Source organism: Ictalurus furcatus, chromosome 29, assembly GCF_023375685.1.
Source record: "Ictalurus furcatus strain D&B chromosome 29, Billie_1.0, whole genome shotgun sequence".
NCBI classification, from domain to species: domain Eukaryota; kingdom Metazoa; phylum Chordata; class Actinopteri; order Siluriformes; family Ictaluridae; genus Ictalurus; species Ictalurus furcatus.
Window position 1 is genome coordinate 5,025,430 of NC_071283.1, and position 17,796 is coordinate 5,043,225.

General features: G+C 39.6%; 1 protein-coding gene across 3 annotated transcripts in view; it reads left to right on the plus strand.

Annotated features, from left to right (window-relative positions):
* fam184b (family with sequence similarity 184 member B) overlaps positions 1-17,796 on the plus strand; it is a 72,742-nt gene that overhangs the window by 22,533 nt on the left and 32,413 nt on the right. For all 3 annotated transcript variants that reach the window (XM_053619076.1, XM_053619077.1, XM_053619078.1), the window contains exons 4-7: positions 1,802-1,937; positions 4,490-4,641; positions 6,423-6,686; positions 11,190-11,285. In XM_053619076.1, the coding sequence (XP_053475051.1) occupies positions 1,802-1,937; positions 4,490-4,641; positions 6,423-6,686; positions 11,190-11,285 (648 nt within the window). The remainder of the gene's footprint in view (positions 1-1,801; positions 1,938-4,489; positions 4,642-6,422; positions 6,687-11,189; positions 11,286-17,796) is intronic.

Genomic DNA, 17,796 nt, shown 5'->3' on the forward strand with positions numbered 1-17,796 from the left:
AATCCATGTTTCAAAGGTCTTAAAAATGCAACCGGACCAGCACCGTAAAGAAGATTTAGATTTTATTTTTGCTTGTTGCTTTTTGAAATGGTAAAGCCATGTGACTGTGTTGCACTCAGAGTGTGTGTGCGGCTCATCAGTGTTTTAGGGCAGCTTTTGTCCTATCTTGGAAAGTCATGGAAATGAAATACTGGATTGTTTTTTTCTTTCACTGTTGGAGCAAATGGTAATGTAAAAAGGATTTTTGCTACAGTTTCCCATATCCCGCTATAGAAGTTTACCCGGTTTTAGTTTACTTAAACCCAGAAATGGATGTATATGCATGAACACAATCCATTATAGCGGATTTATCGTGTAGCATGATTCAAGTGACGTGCAGGTCTTAAAATCTTTTGGAAATGTCTTGAATATGGTATTTAAAAGTATTAAATTTGAAGTGCTGATACCTGCAGATACCCCGCTACAGAAACAGCTGATCTTTATTTGGTGTTAATCAGAATGAATTAATCGATGACAACTGCATGATAATTACTTTTGAACATTGAACGTGATTGGTCCATTCTGAACACAGCCACATCTCCAACTATAAAAGGGTGTGCATATGTATGCAACTATCCTATTTTTCACTAAAATGTTTCTGATTGTTTTTCACTTAATTTGTATACACAGTAATTTCACATTCAGGGTGGAAAATGTTCAGATTTTTTTTACATCACAAAAACCTGCTATTTTAACAGGGGTGTGTAGACTTTTTATATCCATTGTATACCTGCCCTGGCTTCACTTTCACCAGAGCTCATTCCTGCAGAATGTGTGACAAAGTAGACAAAAAAATGAAGTAACCCACAAGTATACTTCATCATTAGGAACTGCACAGACAGTGGTAACAGACAGAAATTCAAGTGAAGGAGGCCATCTTTAGGTTGAAAAAACAAAACAGACCTATCACAATCAAGAGGCTCCTTCATGAACGTAAATACCTTGTTTTACCTCAAGATGCCATACACTGGTAACAGATTAGACCTTGCTAGAAAACATCTAAAAAAGAAAGAAAAAAAAAAAGCCTGTCCAGTTCTGGAACAAGATTATTTGGACTAATATTAACTTGTACCAGAATCATGGAAAGAATAGAACATGGAGAAGGAAATGAAAGGTTCATGATCCAAAGTGGGTATGTATGGCATGGGTATGTATGGCTGCCAATGAAACTGGGTCACTTGTGTTTATTGATGATATGACTGCTGATAGAAGTAGCAGGGTGAATTCTGAAGTGTATAGAGCTATACTTTTGTCTCAGATTCAGTCCACTGCTGCAAAACCGATTGGTCAGTACTTCACAGTACAAATGTATAATGACCCAAGATTTTCTGAAGGCGAATAAATGGAAAGTTCTTAAATGATCAAGCCAGTCACCTGCTCTCAACCCAACTGAGCATGCTTTTCACTTACTGAAGACGCAACTGAAGGCATGTTACATCCAAGTATTAAAAATAATCCTTATATTTATAATTATGTTAGTTTGTCCAATTACTTTTGAGCCTGTGGAAATGGAAAGACTATGTAAAAAAAATGGCTAAAAATCCTAAATTCAGTATTTTTTGTTAAACCCCTTGAATTAAAGCTGAAAGTTTACACTTTAATCACATCTTGATTGGTCATTACAAATCCATTGTGGTGGTATACAGAGGCAAATTTACAAAAATTGTGTCACTGTCCAAATACTTATGGACCTGACTATCTGACTATATATCTCTTTGACTGAAAGGCACCAAGTGTACTTTTTTCTCTCATGTTGCATTAGGATCTAGAGGAGCAGCTGGAAAATTGCCATCATAGAGTTGCAGAGGCAGAAAGAATAACTAGGAAAGCAGAGGAGGAGCTAGCTGTGGCAAAAGAACGATTATTGCTACAAGAAAATGAACTACAAAACAAATCAGGTAAACAGAAAAAAAAAACACCTACAGCCATGTTCTGGTGAACTGGCCACAAGCACACAGGAAACATATGTATAAATGTTGATTCTTGTATTTTAGCAGCAATATCTCTCTCTCTCTCTCTCTCTCTCTCTCCCTCCCCATATATATATATATATATATATATATATATATATATATATATATATATATATATGTATGTATGTATGTATGTATGTATGTATATATATATATATTTGTATTTATGCACTATTTTTTATGGATGCACAAAAAAAGCATCTGACAAAGCCAGCAGTACATGCAATTGGTCACAGCACTCTATGTTTTGGCAGCCTCAGACCCCCTCTGTCAGTTGGCCTCTGCAATTTGCCAACGTGGATGTGGAGTCTTTTACCATTCGAAAAGAAGAGTTTTGTTATTCTATCACATTGTTTGAAATATGACAGAGTAATTTATAACAGAAGTGAATGGACTCTCTAAATAATCTTCAGAACAAAATACATTTTCGGAGCATTTACTTTCCCTGAGATAGACAAGTATAAAGTTGGCGATCTACTGAAATCACGTCATTTTTAAATAAATAAATAAATAAATAATGGGTCAAAATTGATTTTCTGTCAAACCGTTCAGCAGTGGGGGGAATAAGATGCCAGGAAATCGAATTCCCTCAGCCCAGATATTGATGTTTGGAAGCATCTGCAGGGATATAGAGTAGCTCAGTCTTGCTGGGATTTAGGTTCAGTCATCGATAATGAGATGTCTATCAGACAGTGTTGACATCTGTGCTGAAACTTTGGAATCTGAGGGAGGAAAGGAGAGAAGTTGAGTGTTGTTAGCATAGCGGTGGTATGAAATACCATGTGAGTATATTAAACTTTGTGACAGCATTACCACTGAGAGTGGACATAAAGGGAGAACAAACGAGGACACAGCACTAAGCCTTGTGGGACACCAATGTAGAGTCTCCATTGAGCATATCCAGTACATGTCACCTGATATGACTGTCCCTCCTCAAGGTAAGAAGCAAGCCATTACATGCTCTGCTACTAATTCCAAGGCTTGTGAGGATGGAGAGTCGTGACTGATTATGTCCAATGCTGTTGAGAGGTGAAGGAGAATAAGGACCAATAACAGTTGGCTGATCTAGCAGCATGAAGCATGTGCCTCCTAAAAAGGAGAAACTGATTGTATTCAACATATTCACGGGATTTTGAAAGAAAGGATAGAAGTGATACTGATCAGTAGTTTCTGCTGTATCTATGTAGATGTAGATACAGACCAGATGTAACTAGTGTGGGCTTTTTCAGGATTGATATACAGTGCCCTCCACTAATATTGGCACCCTTGGTAAACATGAACAAAGCAGGCTGTGAAAAATATGGTCTCAGATCCCTTGCCTCCAGCCTCATCAGGCATTATAGGAGAAGACTCAGAACTGTTATCTTGGCAAAGGGAGTTAGTACAAAGTCTTGACTATAAGGGTGCCAATAATTGTTGCACACTTATATTTAACAAAGATATAATTTCTGGATAAACCTATGTTGAGTTTGCAATTGTTTGATATCCATGAGAGCAGAGTATTTTTGTGATTTTTTTTAAACAAAAGATCAAAAGTTTAAACAATAAAGAAAATTTTTCACAGCCTTCTTTGCTCATATTTACCAAGGGTGCCAATATTATTGGAGGGCACTGTAACTTTTGCTGTTTTGATCAGATTTATGGAGTAATTTACAGTGGAAATGATGGAGAGGAGAAGGTCTTGCAAGATGATCAGGACCATTGTTGAAGGAATGTGATCCAGCAGGCATGTGGTAGGATTACTGGACATCAGAATCTGTAGGATCTCTACTGTAGAAAGAGGAGGAAATGTAAAATATGTTAAAGACAGGAAGGATAGCGCACCGCAGGAATTGAGCTAGGAGGTAAAAAGTGGCAGGTTTTGGGGGGTTTTTTATCGATGAAGATGACAAAATCATCAACAGTCAGGGTAGAGGGTGAAGGAGTAGGGGGACTTTAACAGAAGAGAGCAGTATGAGAGATGACCTGTATCAAGTTGTGATTTCCTCCACTTACTCTCAGTGGCTCTTAATTGTCTCCGATTGCTGCATAGAAGATCTGACAGCCAAGGCGCAAGGCAAAAATACTTTCTTGGTCTGGAAGATAGAAGTCAGAGGCGGTCAAGAGATTTGTAGCTGATTTAAGTGGTAGAGAGGAAAAGGAGTCAGGGTGTTGTATATTTGTTAGGATGTTGGAAGCTAGGGAGTTAGGAGATATAAAGATGGGGTTTCAGCAGCAGGTTTCGTAGGGATATGAAAAGTTGAAGATAGGCAGGGAGGATGAAAAAAGGATTCTTATATGAAATGCTATACATGAACCCGACTATTTATAAGACACAGCATTCACTATTTACGTTTCAAAGGTTGTGAGAATTTTGAGCCCTTAAAATGGGGTCACTGGCCAAAAAAGTTTGAGAACCTCTGCCCTAAGATATGTCTTTGTGCCTCACTCTGAAAGTGGTTGAGAAAATACTGAGGCAATTCTTAATTACTCTTTAGAGGAATTGTTGAACCAAAGCTCCTCTCAAGTGCGGGTGTCTGCTGAAGTGGAGGAACTGAGATCTCAACTGAGTCGTCTCAACATCAGGAACAAAGAGCTGGAACTTCAAAACAGTGGCCGCTCTAATGACCATGCTCGCATGCTCAAACAGGTAACCCCCTCGACCACGCTCAAACAGATGATTCTTGCTTACATGGTGAAACGTGATCAATTAGTAAAAATGCACCTGGGTGCTCAAACATGCTCGGAAAGGTAAACAATATCTACATGCAGCTAAACCATACCTGCATGCTTGAGCAGATTAATTGTTCCCCTGGGCAATTCTCAATCCTTAGACAGGTAAATTAGGCAATTATCCATCCTTACATAGTTATATTCAGTTACATGATTAAAATGAAAAACATATCCCAAGTCAAACACAAGACTAAAAATCGTTGAACATTCCAGAGTTTGCCCCCTGTTGCTGTTATAACAGCCTCCACTTTACTAGAGAGGCTTTGTTATATTTTCTAATGTGGTTATGAGGATTTGTGCCCATTTAGCCACAAGAACACCTATTCCTAGTGTTGATAAAACAGCACCAGGTCCTACAGGTTCACCGGTGATTGAAAGCCAGAAGACTCTACTCCATGACCATGTTGGTTTGGTGTTCAAGCAGCACCTGGGTTCGGACACCAGTGAGGCAGATTTTGGACATACGCCCCACAGTATCCTGGAGATTCTGTTGTACCGAGATACTGGAGATACAGTATTCAGGATACTGTGACGGCTGATTCCTGTTGAGCACATGCACCTATGTAAATTATTTTTTTTAAATAATAAATCATACTGTAACACTGTACTTTTTTGCAAGATCTTTTCATCATTCTTCCCTCAGTCTCTGCCCTGGCTATGTTCTCAGCTGTAGATTGTGCAGCTCCTCATACCACACTGCATAGATCATTTACAGTAAATAAAGACATAAGAAACAAGATTAAGAAAGCACAATTTTCAGAAAATGGAGTATAACAGGAGTATAACTTTATGAATGTTTTAGGCCTAATTTATGTAGGAAAAGACAGAGAGGCTGAGACTTTTCTGAGATCATACAATATTCTGAGACCATATAGAGAAATAAGGAATGAGAAATAAGGCATATTTTGCATAATAAACATAGAAAGTCAGAGATAAACATAAAAACGATTTATTTTTTTTTAAACGGTTGTGAATTGAAACAGTAGCCATGAAGTCTCCATACATAGGGGAAATTAACACTTTTTTTTTAGCAAAATGTCTTCCAGAATTTACTTATACTTAGTGTATATTATGTATTTTGTTCAGATAGCCTTTAAGAATGGCTTTGACAAAAGAAGAACTTATTGAGAGCATTCTCATGGCTCGATTGGGAAGCTGTCGTAAGGTTGTGATGGACATGCGTAATACCAGATGTGTTAACACGAGTTCATCATGAGGGGGAGAAGTGACTCTGTGTGTGTTTACAAAGAAATGGCATGTAGAATATGGGCTTGTAGGCAATCATGTAGAGGATGCTTTGTAAATAAAGTTACATTTTGCTAAAAAGTGTTAATTTCCCCATGTATGAGACTTTTGGGACAACATGTATTGGTTTAAAGCCTGGCTAAACCAGTCAGGTTAAAAAAGAGAGTTTAAATGGGAACGCAAAGTTTTGATAAGGAAAATCAGCGTTCAATCAGGTTTAGGTAGTTTTCACAAGCAATAGCCAACATTAAGATACATAATGTACCTCTAAGTACATGTAGTGTTTGGAAGTTTACTAATGATATGTATATTCTGCATTTGTATATTGTGTATGCACAAGACTCATGTACATATGCATATGTATAAATGACGATACAGTAATACTAACTAACTAAACCCTCATATCATACAATGTGCTGTATATGCTATTTACTTTTGGAGTGTGTGTTTTAGCATGCAGATGCTTTGTCTTCCATGCGCTTGGAGCTGCAACGTGCCCATTCTGAGGAGATTCAGCGCCTCCATCAAGAGGTGGAGAAAGAACGATCAAATGACAAACAGGAGTTGGAGGAGGAAAAGAAACGAGTACAGAATATGATGGAGGAGGAAAAGGTCCGTCTGAAAGAGAAACTAAGGAAAGCACTGGAAGAACTGATCTGTAAACATGCCAGTGAGTTGCGCCAAACACAAGCCTCACTGGAAAACGAAAGAAAGCAGGTACGGCAACTTGACTTGTGTAGTCAAAAGTTTTGACAACATACAAAAGGGATATTTGGACAATTGCTATATTTGTACATATTTGTACTGTAATTACATCTAGGTGCAAAGCTTTGGAAAGGAATATGTGTCCCATTCCAATTTGATTATTTTCTACTAGACTTTATGTTGTAGTCTTTCAAATTTCTTGTAATGGAAGTAATGGAAAAAAACAATATAAATTGCACTAGCAAGCTTTTAGGTCAGCATGAGCTTTCTGAACAGCTTTAGTGCATCTCAGCACAGATTCTACTCTCTATAGTCTTTGGAACTGTGCTGGAGGGATGAAACATTGTTGTTCCAAAAGATATTCCTTCAGGTGCTGTTCCAATAATTGTGGTAGAGTAGTGTTAATTTTGTTAATGAAAACTATGATGAAAAATGTTCGCTGATGACCTTTTTTCCCATGCTTAAGACGAAGCAATGACTTGGTGACACCGACGTCATTAACACTAACTGTGATTATGTCAACATGCAATATTGTTGACGAAAATAGACAAGACTAAAATGTAGTTTAAATATATATATATATATATATATATATATATATATATATATATTTTTTTTTTTTCCGGAAAAAACACAGTGTACAGTGTTGATTTTTGTGAATGGTCATAATAGCTAGTATTAGTCTGCAGGCAATGGGAATGCTTTTTTATAAGCACGTAATCCTCACAGGACTGATCAGACCACCTCAGGTAAGTTAACCGAGTCTTAACAGAATCAATTACTTTAACAGATGCGATAGTACAAACTTTGATGAGGATAAAGCTGTGTGCATGCACCTGAAATGATCCAGGTTTAATCTATTTTGAATGCCCTTATTCATAATCAGTTATGTTAGCCTACATGTTTATTACAAATAGAAACTTAGTCAATAGTTACATAGAATGATAAGTAATGTTTGTAAAGTGTTTGAGCTGTCGTTTATGCAGATTGTCAAGCCACTATGGGATTTTTTTGGGTATAATTTTTATTGCACTGACCCATGCTGTCACTCTTACTTTTGCTGATAATCAAAAAAAGGCAAGAAAGAGAGAGAAGAGGTTGAAGGGGAGAGAGAGACAGTCAGTTGGGCAGGATGGAAAAAAAAACTATATTAAGTTACTTTTGATCACATCGTAAAAACGCTAGGAATGAAAGGGCAGAGGGCCGTGATACGGAAGCTAAGGATGGATGAATGGTGTTTGTTTTGTGCCTCACATAATTCATAAAACTCAAGAAAGCATATGGAGGAGACATGAAATAAGTGTAATGTTATTATATTTTATATTTATTGTTTATATTTATATTATATTTACACATATCCCCCGCCCCACAAAAATAAATAAATACATAAATAAAAATTTAAAAACCACAACAAAAAATTCTCCCCAACTAGAGACCTCCTGGCTGCTGGTACCACATGGGCTGGTTTGAGTATTTCAGAAACTACTGATCTCCGCTCCTGAGGTTTTCACACACAACAGTCTCTAGAGTTTACAAAGAATGGTGTAAAAAAAAAAAAAAAAAAAGAAACAAAACATCCTGTGAGCAGAGGGTCTGCAGATTGAAACACCTTATTGATGAGAGAGATCAGAGGACAATAATGGCAGAACACAACATTTGGTTCGACTCCTGTGAGCCACCAACAGCAGGATTCTGAAGCGATTTTGGACACAGGTTCACTTAAACTGGACAGTTGAAGTTCAGAAAAATATATATATATATAATCTGGTCTTTTTCCAGTCAGCTATCCGGTTTTGGTGAGTCTGCACCCATGATAGCCTCAGATTCATGTTCTTGGCTGACAGGAGAGGAACCCAATGTGGTCTTCTGCTGTTGTAGCTCATCCACCTCAAGGTTTGATGTTTTGTTCCTGCTGAGATGCTTTTCTGCTCACCATGGTTGTAAAGAGTGCTTATTTGAGTTGCTACAAACTTCCTACTAACTCAGACCACTCTGGTCATTCTCATCTGATCTCTCTTATCAACAAGGTGTTTCAGCCTGCAGACCCTCTGAACAAAGGATGCTTTTTGTTTTTCGCACCATTCTGTGTAAATTCCAGAGACTGTTGTGTGTCCCAGGAGATCAGCAGTTTCTGAAATACTCAAACCAGCCCATCTGGCACCAACATCCATGCCATGGTCAAATTCACAGAGATCACACTTTTCTTCATTTTGTTGTTTGCTGTGAAAATTACCAGAAGCTGATTAACTGATTAACTGCATGAATGTTCAGGTGTACCGGTGTTCCTAATAATATGGATGGTGAGTGTAGTTGTTCATTTGGAGTAGATCTGTTAACTGTGAAGGCCACAGCATATACACTAGATGGCTAAAAGTTTGTGGACACCTGACCATCACACCCATATATGGACCTTCCCCAAACTGTTGCCATGACATGAGTGCCTGACGTCAGTAATGCTCTGTGGCTGAATGTGCAAATCCCACCAGCCATACTCAGTGAAAGCCTTTCCAGAAGAGTGATGGTTATTATAATACCAAAGAGGGAACTAAATCTAGAATGGGATGTTCAGAAAGGACATACTATGGGTGTAGTCAGGTGTCCACAAACCTTTGGCCATTGAGTGTAATTTACATAATTTGTTGTTCATCAAACAGTTCAGTGGCTCCTTGTGTTCTGTGGATGGGGTCATCCTGAAAAGGGCCATTCCTATCAGAATAATAAAGATTCATCATAGGACAGTGGGATCAGTTTCAAACCAATTGTGCAATATATTTTTTTCTGGTCACTCCATCACCATGAAAACAGAAGGTTATGTATGTTTTCTTTAGAACTAGGATTTTTTTTATCTCATTTGTTTCTTGTATTGATGTAGTGGTGGCTAGCAAAAAAGCTGTTTTAAGGGGAAAGTACTTTATAACTACATCTTCAATTGGTTCATATGACAAGTTGCACAAACTGCCTAGCACCAAGTCCAAGTCCCACTGTAGGAATATATTTTGCTTGTAGGTTGGAGAGGTTCCGCACCTTTAAGACAACGTTTGACTAGTTTATTAACCATCAGTCTGGCCCCAGTGGTGCAGACAATGCTGCAATGGAGACTTTTAGGATAGACCCAGAAAGTCTACTCAAGGTAGTCCCAGACTCAACTCTGCAAAAGCTCCAAAACATCCATCTTGATATGTCTGGCACCTAGGTGGTGCATAAAGACTCACAAGATGTCAGTATGCTGTCAGTGTGCTGGGGTCTCTCCCAAGAGGATCACAGTTCTGATGGGTAGCTCACAGATTTCCCATCAGTAAATAAATAATACTCTCAATTTTCCTTAACCTTTCATGTGTGTTAGTAATCCCAGTCATCTTCCACACTTCACTGGTGTATCTTTCATTGCTTAGAATTTTGCTTGTAGTATTTCTCTGCCTATTGCACTGCAGCTATGAATAGACTCAAGCACATGTGCCATGCACTAGTGAGATCACTGGCATGTGTAACAGAGGAATTTATCTCAAACCAAGTGCTACTGCGTCTGCCATTGCAAGCAGTATGCATGCATGTTTCTCAATTCACAGCTTCAGTTTGCTTTTGAGTGCACATTTTGAGTCTTGAAGGGGTAATGAAGTTGATAACCAAGATCCGCACTTGGGCAGATATACTTCAAAATGGGTTAGGCATTTGATCAGCTATGCTAATTGAAAGATCCAGATTCAGTTTCCATTAGGTACTCTTTATTATCAATATGCAGCACATTCGTTGCTGCTGCCTACCTGCATTCCTGCATTATGCTCTGATCATGAGGAATGCTAAAATGGTGGGCTATCAGCACTCTCCACTATAGTGGTTAGAGAATGAGAAGCAGCCACTGAGAGTACAATTACACCAGACCAGCGTCTGACTCTATGCGAGGCAGCTGTACTGCCAACTTCTCTTCATTTCAAAATAGTAAGGCAGAATTCCTGTTCCATGGGGCTGGGTAACCAAGCCTTCTTTCCATTTCAGTCATGGCCATGACAGCACAGCTTACTTTTTTCTTCTTCTTCTTTTTTTTTTTTTACTAGAGGCCTCTACAGTCATGTCTGCATTATAACTCTTCACTTTAATCCATGTCAGAAACAGTTCTGACACTGATCATTGTTCATCATGTAGTCTCACAAGCCAGACCTCTATGATGCAGATTTAATTATAGAATTGACATGAAACAAGCGATAGAAGCTTAGCATCTTGAATCCTTCCTCAACCCTTTGACAGGACAAGATTGTAAAAGAGGACATGTGTGGCATATTGGGGAACTCTTATAATCTGTCCATGTGGGATCACAATCATAAGGTTGCGACTTTTCTATTAGTACTAAGCAAGGAAACCAACACACAGGTATACCCCACTTGTTTCAAAGGAAACTGCCCTGACTGTCCAGAACATATAACCTACCCTTTTCTGCATCTTTGTAGTGTGAAAGCCTCAGCTATATAGGCATTAATGTTTCAGTTAACACTCAGAATTTGTGCCCATGTCCCACCACAGGCAGAGGAATACAGAAAGACTGCAGAGGAGGAAAGACGTGGCCTGGAGACAGAGAAAGAGGAACTACACAAACAACTACAAGTGTCTACTTTAAAGGTGAGAATAAGAAAAAAAAATTACAAGAAAACTTAAACGTTATTCATAAGACATTATCCACATAAAACTCTAATGAAATAGTATTTCATAATATAACAGTAAATTAGCACAGGACTGTAATGCTTCAGTTCTATCCTGAGGATTGACATTAGCAGTTCAGCCCGACTCGTCTCCATCCACAGTCGATACTCAACCACATCCCTGCCTCCACAATCTCACATCTGATTTTGAATGGCATTGGGAACTTCTTAGTTGGTCCTGAGTGACCATTTGTTTAGATTTTCCTTTGTGTAAATTCTTCCTGAACAAGACAGAAATAGTCTTTGACAGTACTTAATAAAGGATATAATAAAATAAATAAGATAGTGCCCTTCATCCAAAATGGGCCTTAAAACATTAGCATTCAGGATACTACTGGAGGAATATTCTTGCTATTCTACCAAAAGACCAGCATAGAGCTCTATATTCTGCATGGGAAACTTGAACATCTGAATGCAGATGGGAAACACATAGTTATGACAAAGTTGAAGAATCAGAGTCTAAGAAATGTGATCCCAAGTGACTGAAAGGAAACTGTTTGACCTGGGACTGAGGGCTATTCAGTCCACCAAGGACCTAGAGTAGGGCCCCATTCTGCATTATCAGCTTCCTACATTGAGAACTTACAGCAGGGCATCAATTGCATTATTTTGTCCTACACCTCTCTGCACTTCTCACCATCACAAGGTGGACCGACAAGACCCCATTGTTGTACTCCTCTGGTGCCTAGACAGCATGAATCTGAGGTTCACTTCCCTGATCAGGAGAAGCATATTTAAATAAACCACAAGACATACAACATATATCCTTTCGCTGTCACAGAGAACATGGTATGCAGGAGGCACCTCTACAAGGAAGGCAAAACTTTTTATCAAAACTAATGTGAGGTGGACACATCACAGCCCTCTAGGTGCAGACCCTAATCACGTTTTTATTGATTCAGTTACTGATTCTGACCATGCATACCAAAGAGCTGGCAATGTTCCAACTCATGCCTGTTGCCAGGCTTAAGAAACCTGCAAAGGCCTACATATAAACCAGCTCGATGGCCTTGCAAAAGGACATTGAACATTTTGAGCCCAAAAAATGTGACCATAACATCTAAGACTATCTAAGAGAAATTAAACACCGCCTTCTTGACTTGTCTTACTCCACTCAGTAAAAGAATGTCAAGCTTCTCTGGAAAACAATTTCAGAACAGTCCATGCATTCATAGAGACATTGCTGGCTTCAATTCGCAGCAGCTTTAACCAGCTTTGTGATGCACAAGCTGAAGAGTACTCATCCTTTGCTAGTGAAACTTCTGCCATGATATCAGTGATGAACCTCATACATGGTCTCACTGAGCACCCTCATGAGTTTTATAATTGCCTAAGGCACATATTTCCAAGGAAGAAATTCACCAGGCCTTGAAAAAGATCGAGGTTTTAAGTCTCTCTTCTAGTATAACCTCCACCCATGTGTGCTGAGCAGGGTTATTATAGTTTTAAAAATATTGCTAGTTTTTATTTTTATTTCATTTTGTATTTTGGTTTTCAATTTCAGTTTTGTTTCAGTGGTGCATAAATAGGTTTGATTACGTTTTTATCTTTCGAAAATCATTACTTTTCATTTGTATTTAGTTTTAGTATTGTTTTAGTTTTTAATATCATGGTGATCATACTCAAACAAATTCCAAACTGCGCTCAGTTTTTTCCTACCTATTAACATTGGTAGCAAAAGTGTGAATGGGTATGCTTCACAATATTTATTTTTTTAATTATTATTTTTTTAAAATCAGCTTTGTTATATCTGCAGTGACATTACATCATTTCCCTCTGCTTATCTATCTTTCTATCTGTCTACCCATCCATCCATCTGTCTATCTGTCTAATCTATCTGTTGTCCACACACATTTATGATCAAATGATTGTTTCATTAAAACTATCTCCACAGGGCATAATAACACTCCAAATGAATGAACACTGTCACTGATTAAAACTTATACACATTGTTAATTGTGAGATTTTAACATGCTACTGTAGTGCACAGTGTGAACACGACGTCCAGTGTGAACAACCTTGTTGTTGATAATAATAGGAACTATTAAAATAAGATTTAGCTAACATAACACAAGGCAGTTTTTGCTAACTTGTCACACTGATAGTTATGGCTAAATTTCAGTGAATTAGCTAGCTAGCTACAATATATGTGGAGTGTCCTTAGCTAGATTACGCCACAGTAGTACATGGTTTGTTTTTGTTTTTTACTGTCCCTCTCTGACCACCAATGCAAAATAGTCTGCTGGGCAGTGCTTCTCTTCATCTTCAACGCTACCTGTGCTCTCCTAGTCAAACAACAGTAATTTTTTAGTAGATTTTTTTTTAGTATTTTTATCTGATTTGTTATTACAAACTAACAGTTGATTCGGAACACCAATAACGTTACAAAATAAATTACTTCTACAGCTGTTTCAATTGATCATAGTATAAATATTGGGAGGCTTATAATTGCTAGTTCTGATTATTGGGGGGAAACTAATACACATTACTCTGCCATCTACTGGTCATTTATGATTTGGCAACATTGATGGATCCACTCCATTCAACCACTGTTCTTAGACCACCAAATTTTTATAATACGAAAAAAAAAAGTTTTATTCCCTGAAATTCTATTTAGTTTTCATTCGTATTGCAGTTGGACATTATAAGTGCAGTTTAGTTTTTGTTTTTTCTAAACTCACATTTTATTTTTATTTCAGTTAACGAAAATGCCTTTTCACTGATAGTTGTAGTTTTCGTCATAGTTTTCGTTAACGATAATAACTTTGGTGTGGACACATTAGTCTTTTTACCTGACAGGGCAACCCATGATGTGTGAAATCTGAAAAATGGCACAAATGGTTTTGGAGCCTGAGATTTAACCTGGTGATACATGGGAAGAAAATCCCAAGGTATTTATCATTCATAACACCAGAGGTTCTCATTTAGAGCTGGAAAGCTGTGATCCCCTTTGGTAATTGATCCCAGGAAATAGGCCCTCAAAACCGCTCTCCCAAAAACACTAATGGAGCAAGACGGACAGGCAAAACCAGTCCAGTCACAACAGTGTTAAATGATTACTACTCTCTTTTAAATGAAGCACATTCACTCATAGATAGTAGGCCAGAAAATTGTAGTACAGGCAATAACGATCAGAAACACCAAAGCCAGAACAGGCAAAGAAAATGAAGTGGCACAGCATAACTATGGTCAGAGATTCATAGTCTCTAGGACACAATAGCCAACATGTCCAAGTTCTAATGTCCAGATACATTAGACACTGCAAGGAACATTGAAGCAGTGAAAAATATGGTCCAAAAACATTTACCAATAAAAGTCACTCAGGACCAACTAAGAAGTTCCCAATGCCATTCAAAATCAGATGTGAGATTGTGGAGGAAGGGATGTGGTTGAGCATCAACTGTGGATGGAGAGGAGTTGGGTTGAACCAGAAGGTAACGTGTGATGATTCTCACCTGTGGCACTTGCAATGAGCAGGCCAAGCGCCGACAGGCACTCCAGAAGCTGCTGCAGCGCAACACATCTCCAGCGGTGTCCCCTGCCACCATGCCACACGTGGTGCTCATGAAGATGGCCTCCACAAATGATCCAGAGGCTTCCTGGAGCTGTCCGAGTATGCGGCTGCTGTGTGGAGATTCCTGGAGGAGGAATGAGCTCTGCGACTCCTCCCATTGCTTTTGGGCAAAGCCCAGCTGGCCACCCAGCAGCTGCCAGCACGGACACAGCTGCAGCATTCCAGCATAAAGAGGGTGGTACCGCAGCATATTGGCCAAATGCCCGAGGAGCATTGCCGGTGCTGCCGAGATCAGCTGACACTTCACCTATGTGTAGCAGCTGTGAGACTCCTGTCACCGGTGGCTGATGGCAGAGGAGCATGACACAGAACAGATCATTGAGCTGTTTGTACTGGAACACTTCATCGCTCAACTCCCAACAGGAATGGCAGAGTGGGTCCAGTGCCACAGGCCTGCATCCCTCAACAAAGCTGTGCAACTGGCAGAGAATCATTGGCGGCAGTTCCTGGTCCAGGGGTCTCCCTTTTTCCTTGCTCTGCTTCTCTCGCTCCAACTCCTCTCCCAGTTTCAGATTCCCGGAACCAAGGTGCTGGGGCACCCAAAAACACCCCCTGAAACCTGGTGTCCTGCTCGTTGTTTCTTCCCTCCGCTCCTTTACCTCTGATGTCTCCTCTAGCTTTCTGTTTCTCTACACAAGTAGGATATTCTGCGCCCACAGGGGGATATCGTGGGTTGGAAGGGATTCCACTAGCAGATTTCTCCTTGGAGCAGTCGCACGACGAGACCCTGAGGCACACTTTCAACCAAGTGACAGTAATTGATAGTCAGCAAATTCAGCCTACTGTTGCACTGTCCCACCCATTGCACTATCCCTCCCACCCATCCTTCAAATATTAAGGACTGGTCATATTGAGTGATGCGGGACACTCAAACAAAAGTAAAGACAACCCAGCTGTTGGTTCCAAAAAGGGAACTTCTGTTCCATGCTGCTCATCATAATCCCATGGCTGGGTATTTGGGCCAGAATAAAACACTAAACCGTGTAATGGCTTGTTTCTATTTGGCAGGCCTTCGTGGCGATGTTTGCAAGCGGTGTGCGGCATGTCATGATTGTCAGTTGATAAATCCGCCGACCACCCCAAAAGCATCATTGCACCCATCTGTGGTCCTCTTTGAAAGAATTGGCATGGACCTTGTTGGGTCATTAGAAAGGTGCACATGAGGATATCACTTTGTCTCCTGGTGGATTATGCAACGTGACATCCAGAAGCCATGCATCTGTACAATATCTCAGCATACAGGGTTGCCGAGGCACTCTTCTTGTTAGCTCTTGAGTCGGGATCCCAAAAGAGATCATCACTGATCAGGGCACTACGTCCATGTCATGAACACTTTGTGAACTTTACTAATTATTAGGGATTAAATCAATTCGCACCCGTGTTTACCATCCACAGACGGATGAGCTGGTGGAATGCTTTAATCAAATGCTTAAAAATATGATTCGTAAGTTTGTTCACAACGCACACAATATTGGGATACGTGGCATGAACTGCTGTTGTTTGCAGTGTGATGGGTCCCACAAGCCTTCACAGGATTTTCCCCATTCGAAGTATTGTACAAGCTCAAGTCTTGTGGCGTTTTAGATGTCATTAGGAAAAATTTGGAGGAGGGACCTTCTAATAGCAAAAACAATATTCAGTACATTTTGGACCTGAGAGCAACACTCCACACCTTAGGCCACCTAATACCGGAGAATTTGTGTCAGGCCCAAAAAGGACAGCCCCAACTGTATGACAGAGGTACTCAGCTATGGGAATTTGCACCAGGAGATAAAGTACTTGTTTTACTACTCACGTTGAGCTCTAAACTACTCCCAAAGTGTCAAGGACAATTTGAGGTCACACAGCAAATCGGATAAAGGATGACTGGATAGAGGCGATGCACTTCAAATATACCATTTCAATCTCCTAAACCCCAATTGATGGCCAGACACTCCTTGTCAATAGTGTTGTATTAGCCTCTTGTACAGAGAGCTTGCGGCTGATGTACAGTATGGGACACTCTTCCCCCAACACCACCTAGGACAACGTGGCCCCTGACCCTCTGTCCAACGCATCCGACTGCAAAACAAAAGGGAGAGAGAAGTCATGAGAATGTAAGATTGGTCCGACACAGAATGCAGATTTTAGCAGAGTAAAAGCCTGCTGGCACGGCTCTGTCCACTGGACCGGATCTGGGACTTCCTTTTTTAGACAGATCACTCTGGTGACACCAGCAGGTTGGTGACATCAGAATACTTAGGCACAAACCTATGATGTTAACCAGCCAGCCCCAGAAACTGTCTCACCTCCTTGTTGGTCTTGGGTCCCGGGCAGGCCACAATCGCTGCTGTCTTATCAATTTGGGGATACTACTTGAACAGGTTGTTGCACTGAACCTGAATAGAAAACAGACAAAAGTAAGACATGAATAGTTTATTAAACATGAATACATTATTAGCAGTGCATTGAGTTGCTATAGTGTACAAACACTTTCCTCTGCTGCATGCTGAAAAAATATTAATATCCTCTTGTGAAACTTGCTCCTACTGAACAGTCTGTATTCTTTTTTATTTTATTTGACTGTATAATGTAATGATTTATAGTCCCACTATCTGGTGTCACCCAGAAGAGTCTGGTTCCATCATTGATTATCTAGATCTACAGCCAGATTTCTTTTAAGGCTGCTTTCTGACAATGTATGTTGTTAAAAATGCCATGCAAAAACAATTGAACTGAACTGAATAAACACAGTAAAAGAATCATGAATATAACATGCTCACAGTAAGTGGGATCCGAGTTGGGTCAATTTTGTTGGTATAGTGCTTTTACCAATGGACATTGTCCCAAAGGAGCTTTACAGAAATGTGGTATATAC